Here is an 18209-nt window from a genome sequence, read left to right as displayed (position 1 = left end):
AGCATATTCAAATAATTCTGAGAGATATGTGAGGCAGGATCTTCTTTGTTCATTTCGGTTAATCTTGCAAGGTTTCGTTATTCCATTTGAATTGAACCAGCATACCTAAAGAAAGCTCAATGTTGCATAATACACCAGATCACCCCAAGAGCCTTTTTTGAAGACTGATACAACTGGTTCCCTGTCCTCTGGAACAGAGGATATTTCTATTGAATGTTTTGCTTAGGATAAACAAAACTTAATACTGAAGATCCTTTAACTACCTTACATAACTTGTTTCTTTCTTGTGTTACTTTATCACTTTCCTTGTAAATTAATGACACTTGAAATGCCTACTTGAGCTTCCTTTGTAGACATAAAATACATTATTTTCTATCAACCTCTCTTTATGTATCTTTAAACATAATTTATTGCCTTTTTCCCCCTTGTTTTTTTCATTTTGCATATGAAATTATGTCATGGTTTAACCACAGCCTGCAATTGTGTGCCACATAGCTGCTCGCTCACTGCCCACCCAGCAGGATGGGAAAAGAGAATTGGAAGGGTAAAAGTGAGAAAACTCATGGGTTGAGATAAGAACAGTTTAATAGGCAAAGCAAAAGCTGCACATGCAAGCAAAGCAAAATAAGGAATTAATCCACTACTTCCCATTGGCCTGCAGGTGTTCGGCCATTTCCAGGAAAACAGGGCTCCATCACACGTAACGGTGACTTGGGAAGACAACCACCATCGCTCCAAACGTCCCTCCCTTCCTCCTTCTTCCCTCAGCTTTATATGCTGACCGTGACGTCATATGGTGTGGAATACCCCTTTGGTCAGCTATGTGGCTGCTATGTCACTACCTCAGACTTCGCTCCTTTTAAAAAAATATTTTAAAATTGCTGCAGAGACATGGTGGAAACTGTCTTTGGGCCAGTACTCTTTAATATCTTCATAAATTACTTGGATGCAGGACTTGACAGAATACTAAGTTTGATGACATGAAATTGGGAGGAGCTGTTGACACTCTCGAGGGCAGAGAGGCCTTACAGAGGGATCTGGACAAATTAGAAAACTGGGCAATCAACATGAAGTTCAACAAGGGCAAGTGCTGGATTTTGCACCTGGGACACAGCAACCCTGGCTGTACATACACACTGGGGGACAAGATGCTGGAAAGCAGCTCCATGGAGAGGGATCTGGGGATTCTGGTCAATGGCAAGTTGAACTTGAGCCAGCAGTGTCCCTGGCAGCCAAGAGGACCAACTGTGTCCTGGGTGCATCCAGCACAGCATTACCAGCTGGGCAGGGAGGTAATTGTCCCGCTCTGCTCTGCACTGGTGTGGCCTCACCTGGAGCACTGCGTGCAGGTCTGGGCACTGCAGGATAAAAAGGATATAAAGCTACTGGAGAGTGTCCAGAAGACAGCTGCAAAGTTGGTGAAAGGTCTGGAAGGGAAGCCATAAGAGAAGAGGCTGAAGTTGCTGGGTTTGTTCAGCCTGGTGAAGCGGAGACTGAGGGGAGACCTCATCGCGGTCAACAGCTTGCTCACAAGGGGAGAAGGAGGGACAAGTACTTATCTTTTCTCTCTGGTAACCAGCGATAGAACCCAGGGAATGGCAGGAAGATGTGCCAGGGGAGGTTCAGGCTGGACATTAGGAAAAGGTTCTCCACCCAGAGGGTGCTGGAGCACTGGAACAGGCTCCCCAGGGAGGTGTCACGGCCCCAAGCCTGACAGTGTTCAAGAAGAGACTGGACAACACCCTCAGACACACGGTGTGAACTGTGGGGTTGTCATGTGCAGGGACAGGAGTTGGACTCCATGATCCTTGTGGGCCCTCTCCAACTCAGGACATTCTATGATTATATGATCTAACTTGTCTGCATGTCTTGCATATTTTTTCCTTTGCTTCTAGGAGGATGATCCTGGGAACTACAGGTCAATCTGGGTCATTTTTGTTCCTGCACAATTAAAGCATGGGTATTGGAAGCACTTTCTGGGCACATAGGGAGAAAAGTGATAGGAAATACCCATCATGGCATTGACCAACCTGTAATGACTGTGGGATGAGGAGAGAACAATGTATGTTGTCTACTTTGACTTTGGCAAAGCTTTAACACAATCTTCCATGGTATTCTTGTAGCAAGATTGGACTCAATCTAGACAGATGGACTACTAGATGAATGAAAAACTGCCTGGATCATCAAGGTCAAAAAACAGTGGTTAATAGTTTGTACTTCAGCTGGAGTCCTATTGCAAGTAACTTTATAAATGAGCCAGAGGACTGACAGAGTGTGTCTTCTGCAAACTTGTCAGGCACACCAACCTAAGGGGTGGAGCAAATAGCTCCAAGCCAGGCTTGCCATTCAGCAGGACCTAGCATTAGTTTAGAGGAATGGCTTTGCAGAAACCTTGTGAAATTCAGCAGAGACAAATGCAAAGTTCTGCACCTGGGATGGACTAATCCTTTGTGATAGTAAAGGTTGGGGACTGACTGGATAGAGAGAACTGCTGAACAGGACCTCAGGGTCCTCATAAACAGTGAGCTAAATGTGACTCAGCAGCGTGCTCTGGCAGCAATGAAGCTGAACAGCACCCTGGGCTCTATCAGCAGCAGAACAGCCAGCAGACTGAGAGAAGTGATTTTCCCCTGGTAAGCAGCACGCACTAGACTGCATTTGGAGTACTGTGTCCAGTTTGGGGGCCTCCAGTACAGAAAAGATGATCAAGTAGGGTAAATCCAGAAGAGGACTGCCACGATGGTCAGAGGCTTGAAGCAGTGAAGAGAAGTCGGAAAAAGCTTATCCAGCCTGGAAAAGGCTTAGGAGGGCCTAATAACAGGCTTTCTGCACCTAAGAAGAGGGTACCAAGATGACAGAGTGAGGCTTTTTACTAAGGTGCATTATGAGAGAATGAGGAACAATGGCCACAAATTGAAATACGTGAGATTCTGACTAAGAAAAAAGGTTTCCCCTTAAAGGTAATTAAACACTGGAACAGGCTGCCCAGAGAGTTTCTGTGATCTTTGTCTTTAAAGCTTTTCAAGACCCAGCTGGATACAGCCCTGAGCAATCTAGTCTGAATTCCTTGTTGACCCTGCTTCGAGCAAGCAGTTGTACTACTGTACCGCTGAGAATCAAAATGATTCTGTAGAACGGGAGATAGTCAAACGCCTCTTCTTTTAAAAAAGTTGCATGGACGGTAGTCTCTTCTGAACATTGAGAAATTTGAAAAACCATTTGTATTTCATCGTCTGTACTCAGAAAATAAAAATGCAAGATATTTCTTTGGAAACGCGAAATATTGGTGGGATATCATCACCTGGTTAGTCTAATGGTATTTACAATGCAACCACAGAAGCTGAGTGACTTGTTAACACCTGTGTTTCAGCATCACGGAAGGACTAGGATGTAAGTAAATGCCTGTAACAAAGTATTTATCATACTTGTGCAGTGAGATAATATAGAGAAGTGTTTTATTACATGGAGGTGGGATTGGCACCAGCAGTAACAGCTGTCAGTGTGAGGCTCCCCAGAAATCCAAAAATGACAATCATTCCATTCGGTGTTCATATTTTTGCAAAGAGCTTTTACTTCATGCTTCAGAAGAAGAGAGCTATAAATTAAACAGAACAATATGTATTTGTATTTCTTCAGAAATATGGTAGGTAGCATGCCATATGACTGATTATAAATTAGGAATAAAAACCCTGCACAGAACCACAACAGAGATGGATAAAATAGTGAAGGTTGATGGAAAGAAAATAAGTATGTCTGGAGAGCACAAAACGTGAGACACACATAGAGTGAAAATGTAGAAACACCCAAAAAGCTTAACCCCCCCCATACTGCAATACCTTGTGTAATATCTCTGTAAAGATCAATACAGGGGGTAAAAAAGAGATGAGATTGCAACCCTAGTAGAGTGGGAAATGTGTGCCTCTTGCAGGTGTTAGGTCACTTGTGGCAACGAGAGCTTGTGAACATTACATAATAGAGCAGTAATAGACTCGCAGCCCTGTGGTCTGCACTGCTGCCTGGAATGCAGGACTTCACATACCAAACCTGTTCAGCATTTGGTCTCTGCAACCGTAGTCTTATACAGTGTGGATCACTTTTATGGGACAGTATCTCCACTTACACGCAGTGGTGCAAGGGCCTTTTGCTGATATTCCTAATTGTTCTAGGTAGATTTCAACTCTGAGATTTGTGGACATAGTTTTTCCTATTTCTGTTTGCTCATCTATAAAATGAGTAAAGTCTCCCTCAAAGCCGGTATGAGAATTCCCACGAGCAAGAGACCTGTTCAGGCATTAGTGATAGCACAGCTGTAGAGCACCCTTCCTGGAAGGATACTATTTCTCTAAGTATGTCCTTAATGTGATGAGGTCATATTTGAGCATGTGTGTCTTCAGAGGTGCCCATTCCAATGCAATGTGCTCTCTTTACATTACCAGGCTGCTAGGCCACTGTAGCAGTGACGTATGTGATTGCTCAGCTTGAGAAGGCAGGAATTGGACATAAAATTGCACGCATTAAGGACTCCTGTGGTGTTCTGTTTGCAAGTACTTCCAATACACATGTTCATTGTAAAAGGCCCTTAGAATTTTTGAGAGTTAGCATTTGATCCAAGAATAGCATTTCCACTTATAATACACTGGATCCAGATTTGTGTAAAGTTGCTCCTTTAAAGACAGATTTTAGAACTGCAGAATGAGTTCTTTCCTTTAGTATAAGGTGCTTCTTAAAAACTATTGTTTTCCAGGGGAAGAAACATTTCTCCAGCTTCTGTTGTAACCTTAAGGTCAAGGACAGTCTTGCATATGTGCATGGTTCAATTCAAATATTTGTTTCCTCTCGTATAACTCAGCCATGTGCATCCAGTCTGGTGCATCAAAAATATGCCTTTTTGAACCTACCTAATTTAGCTTTAGCATCAGTGTTACGGCCTGATATTTCAGATCTGCTCTTCTTTTTAAATGCACTTTAACAAACACCTGCAGCCAAAGTCCAAATCTTCAGATGCTGAAAAACGAGCATTGCTCCTCTAGAGAACAAGTCCTATGAGAAGCAGCTGAGGGATCTGGGGCTGTTTAGCCTGGAGAAAAGGAGGCTGAGGGGAGACCTTATCGCTGTCTACAACTACCTGAAAGGAGGTTGTAGCATGGGGGGCATTGATATATTTTCCCAGGTAACAAGTGATAGGATGAGAAGAAATGGCCTCAAGTTGTGCCAGGGGAGGTTTAGATTGGATATTAAGAAAAACTTCTTCCCAGAATGGGTTGTCGGGCACTGGAACAGGCTGCCCAGGGCAGTGGTAGAGTCACCATCCCTGGAGGTGTTTATAGGACCTGTAGATGTGACACTTAGAGAAATGTTTTAGTGATGGGACTTGGCAGGTTAATGATTGGACTCAATAATCTTAAAGATCTTTTCCAATCTAAATGATTCTATGACTATGTCAACTAAACAACTGATACAGTGAGTATTGCATGTAAGCTAGAGGGATGCACCAATTTTACAGTGGTGCACAGAGAACCCAATTTGCAGAGGGAACGAGTATGTTCAGTGAACAGGGTTATGTAATTCATCTATTTTGAGGATTAGCCATCCCTGAAGTTCTGAAAAAGGTAACTGGGTTGGGTTATTTATAGAGTCCGTTCCTATAGTTACAGCACAGATGCTTGCATGGAACAAAAACAAACTGTTAGCTCAAGCCATCTCCTCTGTGCACCTTGGTAAATTTATACTCATAAATGTTTACAGACCTCTCAGATACAAACAGATTTTGTGGTCTAGGACACTGCTATTGCCTGAGAATCTGTTTGCACAGTATTATGTCCTGTTTTGTATTAGCTTCTGACTGTGCCTTTGTACAGTTTTTCAGGTCATTTCTAGTACAGGGATATGCAGAGACTCCTTTTAAAGGAGTTTCCCAGGGCACGACAGAGGAGAAGGGCACTAATCTTGGGAAAGCTAGTGCAGTAATTGCCTAAATTAGTCCTCTATCTAATTTCACAAAGCTTCCAGGAATTATGGCTTAGAATCCTTACTTAGATGATTCTGTTTTCTAAGATTCATTTGTAGGATCACTGTAAAACTATGAAGCCCATTGCTGGTACAGGATGATAAATGTGCATAAAAATTAATGAAAAAATACAGTTCATACCCAGAGTTCATTATCTTGATGTCATACAGAATTAGACAACTTACAGAAAAGGAAGGAACAGTTTGCAGTGGATAGTGTATGTTTGGGCTGCTTCTTATAGATTCTGCTTTTACAGAGATATATTTGTCTCTATATAGTCATTGTTACCTTTTCTTAAATATTGAAAAAGAGTCAACTGTTTTGGTAGTGGGCAGTAAGAAGAAAAACAGAGGAGGAAAGTTATCTGGCTAATGGAGGGAAGCCTGTTCCTAACACAGGGATTACCACAGAAGAAACCAAGTTAGGGACAGGACTCTATAGGGATGACCATGTTAATAAGGACTCCGAAGCATGGAAAATTAAGCGACTTGCTTAGTCAAGTGATGAGTAGCCAAAGATAATTGGCTAATTCTTACTTTCATTCATCTTTCCTATGAGATAGGGAGATCACAATGTAAAATAGAGGGTAGCAGAAAATGAGGGCAGAAATATAGAATTAGGTCCCTCACTGCTCAGCATTCTGTATTGTCATTTATACACAGTGCAAGCTAAGCAAATTTCGATTTGTTTGTATCCTAGCCCAAACTGGATAGATTAAAATGACATTGGTGCATGAAAGTGGGGATTTAGGGCTTTTACAAAAAGCCTAGAAAATTAGGATGAGGAGTCTGAATTATCCAGAGGGAGAGATGCAGCCTAGGAATAGATTTCAGCAGAGGCTAAGTGGAAAACCGAACAGTTTAACCAGAGAAATTGTAAATTGATATAGTCTGTACAGCTTTGTGAGAGAGGAGAAATACACGTGTCAGCAAGGAAGATTTAAAGAGACAAACTGACTAGTACAATCTAATTCACTGAAACTACCACTACAGTTAATAATATGCTCTCCTCTGTTGAAAAGTGTAACAGAAAGGGCCATGGTACTGATCTGTAGAGCCAAGCTCCAATTTTTTCTTCTTTTGAATCTCACGGTCTCAACATCGAGACTGAAACACAGAGAAACAAAAAAACCAAAAGCAAATAGCTGTTAAATACTGAGACCCACACACCTTAGCAGAAAGTGCATTTTCTCATAGACTACATTGTCAAATCCAACCACAGAAAAAAATGAAGCAAAAAGCAGAACAGGAAGTAACTGATGCTCAGAATGCCTATAAGGTGCTAGACTTCTCAATGAACTATATTATCATTACTATAAGAATTTCATCTTAGTACTAATGTTTCAGAAACATCTACGAAGAAAAATGATTGTTGAGAAAAATAATGGTCAGCAAATGATTTGAACTATACACGTAATGCAAATAAAATGCATGTATCTAAAATGTCTTTTGAATTCTTTAAAAGAAAACTATTAATTCAGGAATTTGATTTTGACAGCTGTTAATAAGCTAGCTAATAATTTAGTGAAAAGGATGGATTAAATAAAGAAGGGAAAATACAGAAAAAGTTTTATCCTTTTAGAAAATAGTATAAGTACATGCACAAATATATTAAGAGAGGATCTTGAAGAAACTTCAGGTGAAAATATTTAAATACTGTATTGATCTTCAGTAAGCCTTTTATCTAGAAGTTTTCATTTAAAGGACTTTATTTCTAGGATGAGGGCTTTAATAAATAATTTTGAATACTTTATTTGCTGTAATTAATATCTCAAATAATGAAAAGCTCTGTATAATATACCACACATTTTTTTATCCTTAGTAACACCATTATTAGAGGGGCTGCATTTTGTATGTTTGGGTAGCACCTAGTACAGTATTTTCTTTCAAAACGCAAACAAAACAATTATTTTTGCCAGGTCTTTACGTTTTCAAGTTTTTCAGCTGACTAGGGACTAAGATTTTTTCAGGACATTCACTGGATTGAAGGAAAGGTCTGAAATGTCATCATTCATTTGTAAATTGTACTCATCGTTCCCATGAGATTTCATCAAGCTCCAGATTGCTTACTTGGATGCTATCTGCTCATCTGCAGTGACTGCAAAAAATATGGGAATATGACCTTGAAATGTCTTTTCAGTAAAAAGGATAGAAAAATATGTGGCTACCTGCATAAAACATGCAGACCTTCATTGTTCCATCCTGTATCGTCCGAAGTATTCATGGTTATTTCATGCAGAACTAGCACATTAATTCTTATGATGGTTTTGTTAGGTCAAACCTGATATTTGTAGATCTCTGCTGCTCCCTACCTCACACTTTCAGGATCAAGTGGACAGTAATATTTAATTACTCAAATCTTTTTTATTAGATGACTTAATTGCTTTTAAGATGATTTTTTACAATGTACACATATGTGTCTGTGTGTGCCGATGTATGCTGAAGAGAGGGTTCCTGAACCCTTGAGCAAGGTACTTCAGACTGAAAAAGGAGGGGAGGAGGATTTTAGACAGACCCCCATTTCAATGTGAGATACATTTCCTTCTGGGATGACTTGTCCTCTCAAAACTAGTCTCCATGTGTGGATTTTCAGGGATGCCGTGTTGGTTTCAAGGGTGACAAAAAAGAACACGAGCCCTCATTAGAGCTCCAAACACACTGCATGTCATTAAAAGGGAACTCGAGGCTGCACAAGGTATTTAGAGCTGGTTACAAGCCAATAAACACACTGGCTTATATATGACTATATATGTGTGTGCACATGCATATGCATAATTCAGTTTGGTATTGACTCAAAAAAACAGCAGTTTTGAGTACTGTACCAGCTTCTTATCTACAGAGAAAGGTCATAAAGTATTGTATTGTTCATTATAGCAATGAATTCAGCAAAGCATTGACAACATGGCATTTCAGCATCATGAGGAGTGATATCCCACTGAAAAATTATTCACTGCAAAATAATTTACCAGAACTTTTAAATCCAGAGTAAAACCTATACTTTCACACACAATTCTATAAACATTTACATATTTAGTTTACAATTCACAAACAGTACTTTAAAAGTGTGACGCTATGTGTGTGTTGAAACTAATCACCACTTTTCTTACTGTTAATGATGTACAATAGCATTTTTGTTACTGACCACTGAAACATGTCTCTGTAGAGACCAAGAGGTACCACGTCTTCATGACTTTCCTTAACAGCCATTTTTGCATTCCTCCAGGCTGCTCTGGGCTCTTTCATCAAGCTTCAGATTCTTCTCATGAGAGAGGGATGAGATAAGCAGGGCTCTCCATTTAGGCTTCAAAACAGCCATGTAATGCTATGTGAAATTCTATGCAGGCATGGTATAGCATGGCATGCAAAGCGCAAACACTCAAACATTCATGATCATCTCATCAAAGCCTGGCATGTCCATGATAGGTCAATAAAGTCCATGATAAACTGGATGGCTCTGTTAGATACCATGGCTAAATTGCACTGAGATCAAAAGGGGGTGTTAATTCAGACATTGTATATGTTTCACTTAATCAGTTAAAACTCTAGAAATAATCTGGATCACAATTATCATGACAGTGTCCAGTTTATCTCCCTAGGTAAACAAATGTACTTAAAGTCGGGTGACTGGGACTAGAATCTACCAACCTCTGATTTCTCTCTGATCTTTTTTGCAGTGATGTTTGCATTTAAGATGTCTTTGCCTAAATGTCCATAACCTAAAAACAAACATTGGCAGCATATACTTTCCTCAGAAAGAAATCAGGGAGATTCAGCAACATTGTGATTCTCAGATGAAAGATTTTATGTAAGTGGAGAAAAATACACTGTCAAGCAATTATTTCCAAATTCACTTTTGCCAGTAGCTGATAAAAACAGATTGAACACAAACTAAAGCTGTGATAGACCACCTTTTGATTTCCTCAGAAGTTTCTGTGCTGTTTTTTATCTAACTGGAAACTGCCATGTAGTGGCAGCTTCATTTAGCTGCAAGAACCCAAAAAGCACATGAAGATACCCAACATTGCTTACATAAATTACCAAATACGCTGCTGTGGTATTTGAAAAGCCACAAATCTTGTCAATCAAATGAAGTTCTAAAGAGTTTACTGACTGTCACTTTGGATCTTCATTGTGTCAAGGCAGAAACATTCCTTGGACACATTTAGAAAGGTTGCCTCACCAGTCATTCAGTGTGTCACCAATTACTTCGTTCCCTTGCTCAGTGATCTGCTAATATTCTCTTAGCCATAGTTGCAGTTAAAAAGCATTTTATCTGAAGCTACCCACTAGAACAAGCAATGGGGAAAAAGCCTGCTTTTGTAAATAACACAGAAAAGATCCAACTGGAATACTTAAGCTTTAAATCTAGAGAATGAAGAATTCTGTAGGAATATTAGTACACCAGATTACAATATCACAATATGCTTTAGTCACTTAAGAGTATAATTCTACAAAGCTTTGAGTCCTTTAACAATTTTCTAGTAATGTACCCTGGGCTGTGTTTAATTTCAAGATGTAGTATAATACTTTTCCCTGGCAAAATTAATAGAATATATGATGTAGATTATAAAGAATATGGCCATTGTTCACCTACCTGGCTGTAAAATCTGTCTCATTGCTTTCAACTTGTTTTCCACCCTGGAGTCTGATTACATTCAATGGCACAAATTCAACGTAAGCGGCACGCCACCTGCAAACAAAGCAACGCAGGTTTTTTTCATGCACAGTTCATTCAAGTATCTGTACAATCTATAAGGGAAGGTCAGGGAAGGGTAGTTCTCTGACTAATCAAGAAAAAGTCTTGTCAGAGGAAAGGGCTCTGATCAGCTCTTCCCTCACACACCGTGATTCCAGCATCTTCACTTCTTCAGCCCTCACCCTCTACTTCAGAAGTGCCAAGCCCTTGTTTGAAGTCTATAATGCCTCACAGCATAAAGGAGCCATTACTGTAATAAACTCTGGAGTATATCACTATATCATCTCATTTGCATTATAACATTCTATGGTTTTAGGTGACGATAAAAGAGAACACTTAGTTCAAACTTAGATCTAGCCTGAGACAGTTTATTTGGTGTACATGAAGAAATAACCACAAATTTGAAATATAGTCTTCTAAGCATTACTCTATTTCAGCTTAAGTCTTACAAAAATTTACCTGCTCTCAATTATTCCTCTTCCAATATTGATAATGCAACATATATACCAATTGTTCACAATCCATTTCTGAAGCCTTTTTCTGGTAGATACCCAAAACATTTAATAGTTTTCAGTTTCTTAACTGGTCTATTCAGTGGTACCCACTGTTTCATGCATTGGCTCACTCTTGGCTGTTTACAGAATATGAAAACCCACATTTTGCAGTTGTCCTTATATACACAGTCTTATACCTACAAAAGATCATGAAATGCCTTTTCACTGAGGAGATAATATTTTTTTTTCTTTCTGCCATAAGGGTTTATATACCTCTTTTTCACCACAGTGTCTATAAATTTGGGTAGTCTTAAGCCCCCTACTGAACAGCATTTCAGCAGGTGTTAGCCCTGGCTTCCTGGGTTCAGCTCTTCCATTAAGCAGTGCACAAAAGAGATCTTAATTTTTCAAAGGAACACCTAAGGAAGAGAAAAATTTGAATCTGAACATGAATCTTCATCTGATCATTACACAGTGGATATGCTGTGTCCAAACAAAAGTGTACACCATTACAGGATTTTCTAAAAGAACTACATTCATTTGGTCCATTATCTGTCATCCCCACATTTGATTTGCCAAGTTTAGCAAATATAGATTACCTGGGATAAGTTATTAGCAGCTGTATTTTCAAAGAACATTGTTTCTGGATATCAGGGAGAGTAATCCAAAACAAATACATTATTTTTTCTGCATATACAGATAAAGCTATGCCAAATTTGAACTGCAATTTAAAATTTCTTTAGTTACCATCACAGGCTGCATTTGTTTACAAATAGTGGGGTACATTATTATTATTATTATTACTATTATTATTGGTGTTGTATCATCTTCAGTTATCTGAGGCAAACAGTGCAATTCTAATTTGTCTTGTGTTTTTTTTTCATATGCAAATATCTTTAAAGTACCAAGTTTAGCCAACCTTGTTTGAGATTTTAGGTACAACCTGTTTAGTACCTTTCAATAAAAATGACAATGAATAAGAAATCCTATTTCGGAGTTGTTTTAAAGACTAGGTATGCAGCAAATAAACCAGCTAAAATGACATCTTGTTTAAGGACATCTGCACTAACATACTCTAAGCTGTCTGAAGTATTTTTAATTACAACATCCTACTCTGGTGTCTTCTCTGTCTCAGTTTTATTCAAAGCTTCAGCCTGGGGTCTCTTTCAGATTTACATGTGTCTTGAAAGGGATACAACTGCAACTAAAAGAATAATGTCTGCAACTTATCCGCTAACACTCATTTTACAATTTTTACTTACGGCTTATTGCCAATTTCTGCTATCAGTTGCTGCTGGTTTCTACAAAAGCATGATTTTTTTGTATATAGACACTAGATTTTCTAATTCTTGTCCTTTAGTTAAGGCTTTGCTGTCATATGCTAGACATTCCATATGAATGCCAGGCCTCTGTAAAAATACTGCCTTGAGGCTTTGTGTTAAAGGTTTTGCATGTGTTTGTTATGGTAAAATCTGAAAAAATGAGCCTTTCATTCTCAACTATGGAGAGATTTTCAAAGCCTTTCCTGGCATGCCATGGACATTGTTCATTTTTAGTCACTAAAGCCTCCAGGTTAGTAACCCTAGTGGCCACACCAGATATAAATCTAACAAAATATATCATTCCCGTAAACCTTTGTATGCTTTCTTTCGACAACTGACAGCATAATATTGGAAGGCATCTCTAGCCTGTTTTCTTAACTTAGTTTAAGTGGATTATTTCTGTACTTCTCCATTTACTACTTACTGAGGGAATTATCAAGTCTCTTTAGAGTTTCTTGGAGTTTCTGGATCTTCCTTTCCTTTCCCCATGAGAATACCATCTATGTAAATCAATATTATAAAATACCTTTTTTACCTCTCTGTGAAATACAACTAGCATATAGCATAACTGAAAAAGCATTACTGGTAAAAGCAATAATAGCTTCCAAATGGTGTGTTAAGATGTGTGGATGTAAACTTTTTCTTTTCCCCTGAAGAAATACACTGGAACTCAGAAGAAGCACCTAATGTATGAAAAATATCTTGCAGCCAAAAATAATCTTTCTTCACACATATGGGAAGGTATTACCGATTTACACATTTAACTTAGAATGTAGCCAATGAGCTCTATATTTCTTTTCCAAAATTTATAAGTCCAAATTTATATTGCAGCCTCTTCAAATGCCTCCATTTAATCTTGCACATTTGAGAGATTCAGAGATATTCATACGTATAGGTAAAACAGAACAGTGAGGGTCTAAGACTGTATTTTAACAACTTTTCAGTACCACCAGCTTCTCATTAAAAACATGATCCTCTGTCATCTTAGGGCTTCTGCTCCTTTCCAGTATATTCTTTCACAAAGAAACCTAGTATCTGACATAAAGTTACTATTCTTATTTCCCATAAGTATTATAGATGTTAGTTTTTCACTATTTTGTTTAAATCTTGCATTTGTAGATCACTAACCTCACTGCCTAATTTAAGTTTTACCTGCCTGCATTTACCAACACAAAGTTTTCTTTCCAAATCCCTCCAACAGCTTCAGAGATCATCTTATCTTGGGCACAAATCTATGAGCAATAGTGGATCTGAATTTAAAAGTCAAACTTCTTCACAGCTACCCAGGACACTTTCTTTTTGCTGAGACTTTTCTTTTCCCTGTAAATGCCAAATTAACAAAAGCATCCGAGGGTGGGTACATGAGGGTCAGGAGGGTGTGTGTTGAGAGTGACATCAACTGAGACAATAAAAGGGCGTCTAAGTTACTTAGAAGCTCTATTTTAAAGTTACATTTAAGGGGTCCACTAAACCAATTCAGTAGTCTTTAAATATACTTGACATCAAGAGACAGCCATCTGCCGACATACCCAAAGCAGAAATCTGTTTAAGGTACTATCTGGTGAGTATGCTCTATTTTATTTCCAAGTTCTCTAGAAGATTTATCTAGAAAAACTTATCATTGATTCTTTATTAATTTTTACACTAGTTTATTTTCAGACTATCTTAAAAATAAGGTGAATATTAGTAAGATCAAACTGTTTTACTATCTGGACCAAATTTGTGAAATCAAAAAATCTGAGACAGTGAATTAGAAATACCTTCAAGTGAATCTAATTCCTGAATTTATAATACTGGGTTAGATGGACTGCTAGGACCACGTTCATACTGTCACATAAGATACCATGTAACAAATGCTTTTCAGACCTAGAGTAAAGCTGCAGAAAACATTGCAAAAACGGCATTGTGAAGTTTTATGCGCCTTAAGATTCAGTTACTCTGTGTCAAATTTCTTAAGCTATAACAAAAAGATGCCTTTTCTGGATGCCAATACTGAAAATCCAAACTGGAAACTGCTATTTGGACTGTGCCATTTCTGCCTGTTGTAGCATCATCAGGAATAAATATTTTTCAAATATATCCCAAGCAGCAGTTTTGCTGATGATGCACAAAGCAAACTGCAATTCATATTGGCAATGCAGGATTATCACTGAAAAAAATGAGGGGCTCAATTCTGATTTCTCTATGTAATTCAATAGGGAATGACATACTCAGTAGAGTTATGCCTCTATGCAAAATTGTCAAGAAGAGTGTGAGCCTCTTAATTCTAAAGAATATGCAACAGAAATATGTAAAAGCACAAAAATTTTCACTTGCATAGCCATATACAAGTATTTCGACATATTTGGAGCATCTAAAGTAGAAATGTTTTTTTAAATAATAATAATACTAGCAGTAGTATTGGAAGAACATGGTGCTATTCAGCAATTATCCAAGAGATGGGTACCTACATGATGCTGGTGCAGAGCAACTAAGGCTGCCCAAAATTCTCAGATTGGCTATGAAGTAACAGGAAGTTGTTCACAAAATCAGTATTAGAAATAAATCCTTCATTTAGTGCCTTGTTCTATCCCATTTCACACACAAAAAAATATTTTTCAAAATCACTTCTCTGATGTCTTTCTTCAACTTTTTTTCTAAACTAAGTTTCTTTGGAGTTAACAGAAATTGCTTGAAATACAGTTTTATACATGTATTCATTTCTATTTTTGTAGACAAAATGACTTCTATAAAAAATCTGGCCAGGACTGCAATCATTTTATATGCCATATGCTTTTTTATGAAGTCTGATGGAAGACCAATGATGTAAGTACATTATTATACATTTACAAAGTTTGGAGGATGACTGTAGCCGTTATTGAGAACATGGCTGGTTGGTCTCTGTATATTTTGCGTGTACACGAGTCCTTCTGTCCCCACTTTTGAACTTTTTGGCCAAGCTGGTCAAATTCTGTCCTCTTGATACAGCTGTAGAGATCTCAGACACTCTTTAAGAGTTCTTAAACATTTTTTGAAAATAGGGAGCTGAGCAGAGGGAGAAAAAATCATGTAAGTGCTGTCTTAAGGATATCATTGGGTAAGCTGCATGTCTTATTAGATGCTTGGGGGGGTCCACACAGGAGAGCATAATTTTTATTGTGCAAGAATCTAGCTGGAACTTGCCCTTAGACACTGACATAAATCAGTGCTGGTACACAAATCAACAGGAAAGCATGCGTCCTGAGGTCTACTGTTCACAAAAAACCTACAGCTGAATAAATGCCACAGTTTTATTAATTAGTTACCTATTTTTATACATGACCTAGGCTCATCTATCTACAACAACTAAAATAAATAATAAATATATAGCCAATGTCACAAAACTGGACTACTTCCCAATTTTTATGCCATCTCACTATCTGTTACAAATAACAAATCACCATCCACCCTCCTTCTCTTCTCCAGACGTCATTCTATCCCTTACAAATGAGAAAGGCAGGTTCTACAGCTCTGTATTGCGATACCTCACAGAAGTTCCTAAACCTGGGTTTTTGAGTGAAGATCTAGAATTCAAGAAGCGCCACTATGAGTCTCTTTCTTTGCTTTTCTTTCAAGCAGGAAAAGATCAGTGAGTGAGATGCAGTTAATGCATAATCTTGGAGAGCATCGACATGCCGTGGAGAGACAGGACTGGCTTCAGATGAAACTGCAGGATGTGCACAGTGCCCTTGAGGACGCCAGGACCCAGAGGCCTCGGAACAAGGATGATATTGTCATGGGTGAGATAAGAGGTCGCAGGCTGCTCCCTGAGCACTTGCGGGCAGCACTGCAGAAGAAATCCATCGATCTGGACAAAGCTTACATGGATGTAATCTTTAAAACAAAGCCATAACAAAAAAAGTCAGAGCATTATGTCTAAGTAAGCACATGTCTGTAGATCATTGATCAAGTAGGGCATTTTATTATTATTTATTCAAACTGCAATAAGGATAAAAGGCTCCACTCAAGATTGTAACTCCATTGAGCTAGACATTTCACAAACAAATAATAAAATATATTTACAGTCCACCCATGACCATTGCTGCTAATTTTGGGGTATCTTTTAAATGGCTAATGTACCTTATAAAATTCCAGCATAAAAAGAAAAAAAAAAAAAAAAAAAAGGAAACAAACCAGTAAGAAAGTTGAAAAATCATTTAAGACCAGCTCTACTCTACTCTTACATGGGCAGCATTTGTATGTAATCACTAGGCCTACTTGTTCTTTTAACTAACAATGGATAAATGCAGTAGAACCTGTCTCCAGAATAGGGCACCAATTTGCCTTGAGTTAAGTTTTGATTAACTTTGTACTAATGAAAATATGTAAACTTAAATCCACATTTATTTTCAGAGGAAAGCCTAAAATCAGATTAACATTAATTACATAGCAAAAGCTGCATGATAATAATTTAGGATTAAAGAGTGCAAACACAAAAAATGAAAGTAGGAAGGCAAAGCTTAAGATTAAAGTACAATGGGATAAAATTAAAACAAATTCTGTTTGGAATAGAAGAATGAAATTTTGCAAAATACTGAAATGAAGGGAAGGTTTGGTTACCTTTTCCTCCTCCAAAAGATTACAACCTATAATTAAATGCAGAAACAGTGGGAGCAGAGATGGTAGCATGTATCTAAGCATGGCCCTAACTATAAAACTGGGAAATGATTCTATACCAGACAATTACAATTAAAACAAAAATCTTGCAATATCTATTTTCTGTCCCTCATTCTCCCTGTGAAGTATCTATCTCTGAATTTCTGTATGTTGTGTTAGGCCTCATATGAGTAAGTATTTTTTGTTTGTGAGACCATTGGCTCCCACAAATAAAATTACTCATTTTCACATGCAATTTTTTGTAGGACTGGGGTCTCAGTTTGCCAGATCCCCCAAATGAGAACCAGTAACATGCAGAAATCAAAACCTGTGAGAGGAACCATTAGCTGTGATACATTTAAACTCTAAGCAGGGTTCAAAATAATCAAACATAAATATGAATGGGAAAAATTTGATTATAACAATTAAAAAAACCCCAGCAAATAGGATATTATATTGAGTGACATGTACAGATATGTGCTTAGGACTCCTAATCACTTCTGACTAATAAGAAAGCTTTTGGAGTAAGAGTAATGGTGGCTGTCTCCAAATTTATCTGTTCCCACATCACTTCTTATTTGTTTGTTTGATGTCTAGCATGCCTTGGGGAACCTAGAGAAAAACTCATAAATCATTACAAATATAAACGCAATCTGCTGCAGGTTAGGAAGGTACTTGCAACTAGTTAACTGTATTTCATAATCTTGGCTATGCTTTTCCTAATGTAAAGGCCCTGATGCTGCAAGCAGATGGTGTCGCCTGGGCACATCAGTGCACCCCACACACAGGCAAAAATTCCATGCCACTTGTCTGTTATTGAGGCCTTAAAGTGCACTTTCTATTTATTCTTTGATCAGACATCTGTGCTAACTTAAAGAAATAAAACTGCATTTTTGTACCTATGTCTCACTTTTGTATTGCCAAATAAAGTGGACCAAAAGCTCTTGGACATTATTTTAAAGCATAATAACTGACTGACCTGTCACTATTTTGATATAATCTAGTATTTGGAGCAAGATCATTAAGACATTTCATTTTATCACAGGAATATCAACACAAAAATACAGATGAAAGCAA

At 38.1% G+C, this 18209-nt stretch overlaps 2 protein-coding genes across 3 annotated transcripts in view; one reads left to right on the top strand and one right to left on the bottom strand.

Annotated features, from left to right (window-relative positions):
* The window catches only part of PTH (parathyroid hormone), a 40298-nt gene extending 22206 nt beyond the window's left edge, over positions 1-18092 (top strand). The window contains exons 2-3 of the mRNA XM_021300991.2: positions 15233-15323; positions 16116-18092. Of these exons, the coding sequence (XP_021156666.2) occupies positions 15233-15323; positions 16116-16389 (365 nt within the window). The 3' untranslated portion in view covers positions 16390-18092. The remainder of the gene's footprint in view (positions 1-15232; positions 15324-16115) is intronic.
* The window catches only part of FAR1 (fatty acyl-CoA reductase 1), an 87128-nt gene that overhangs the window by 65253 nt on the left and 3666 nt on the right, over positions 1-18209 (bottom strand). For both annotated transcript variants that reach the window (XM_065066306.1, XM_065066303.1), the window contains exon 2: positions 10601-10696. The gene's annotated coding sequence lies outside the window, so the exon portion shown is untranslated. The remainder of the gene's footprint in view (positions 1-10600; positions 10697-18209) is intronic.

The sequence above is a fragment of the Columba livia genome, chromosome 5, assembly GCF_036013475.1.
Source record: "Columba livia isolate bColLiv1 breed racing homer chromosome 5, bColLiv1.pat.W.v2, whole genome shotgun sequence".
Lineage (NCBI taxonomy): Eukaryota > Metazoa > Chordata > Aves > Columbiformes > Columbidae > Columba > Columba livia.
This window is presented reverse-complemented; position numbering and strand designations above follow the sequence as displayed.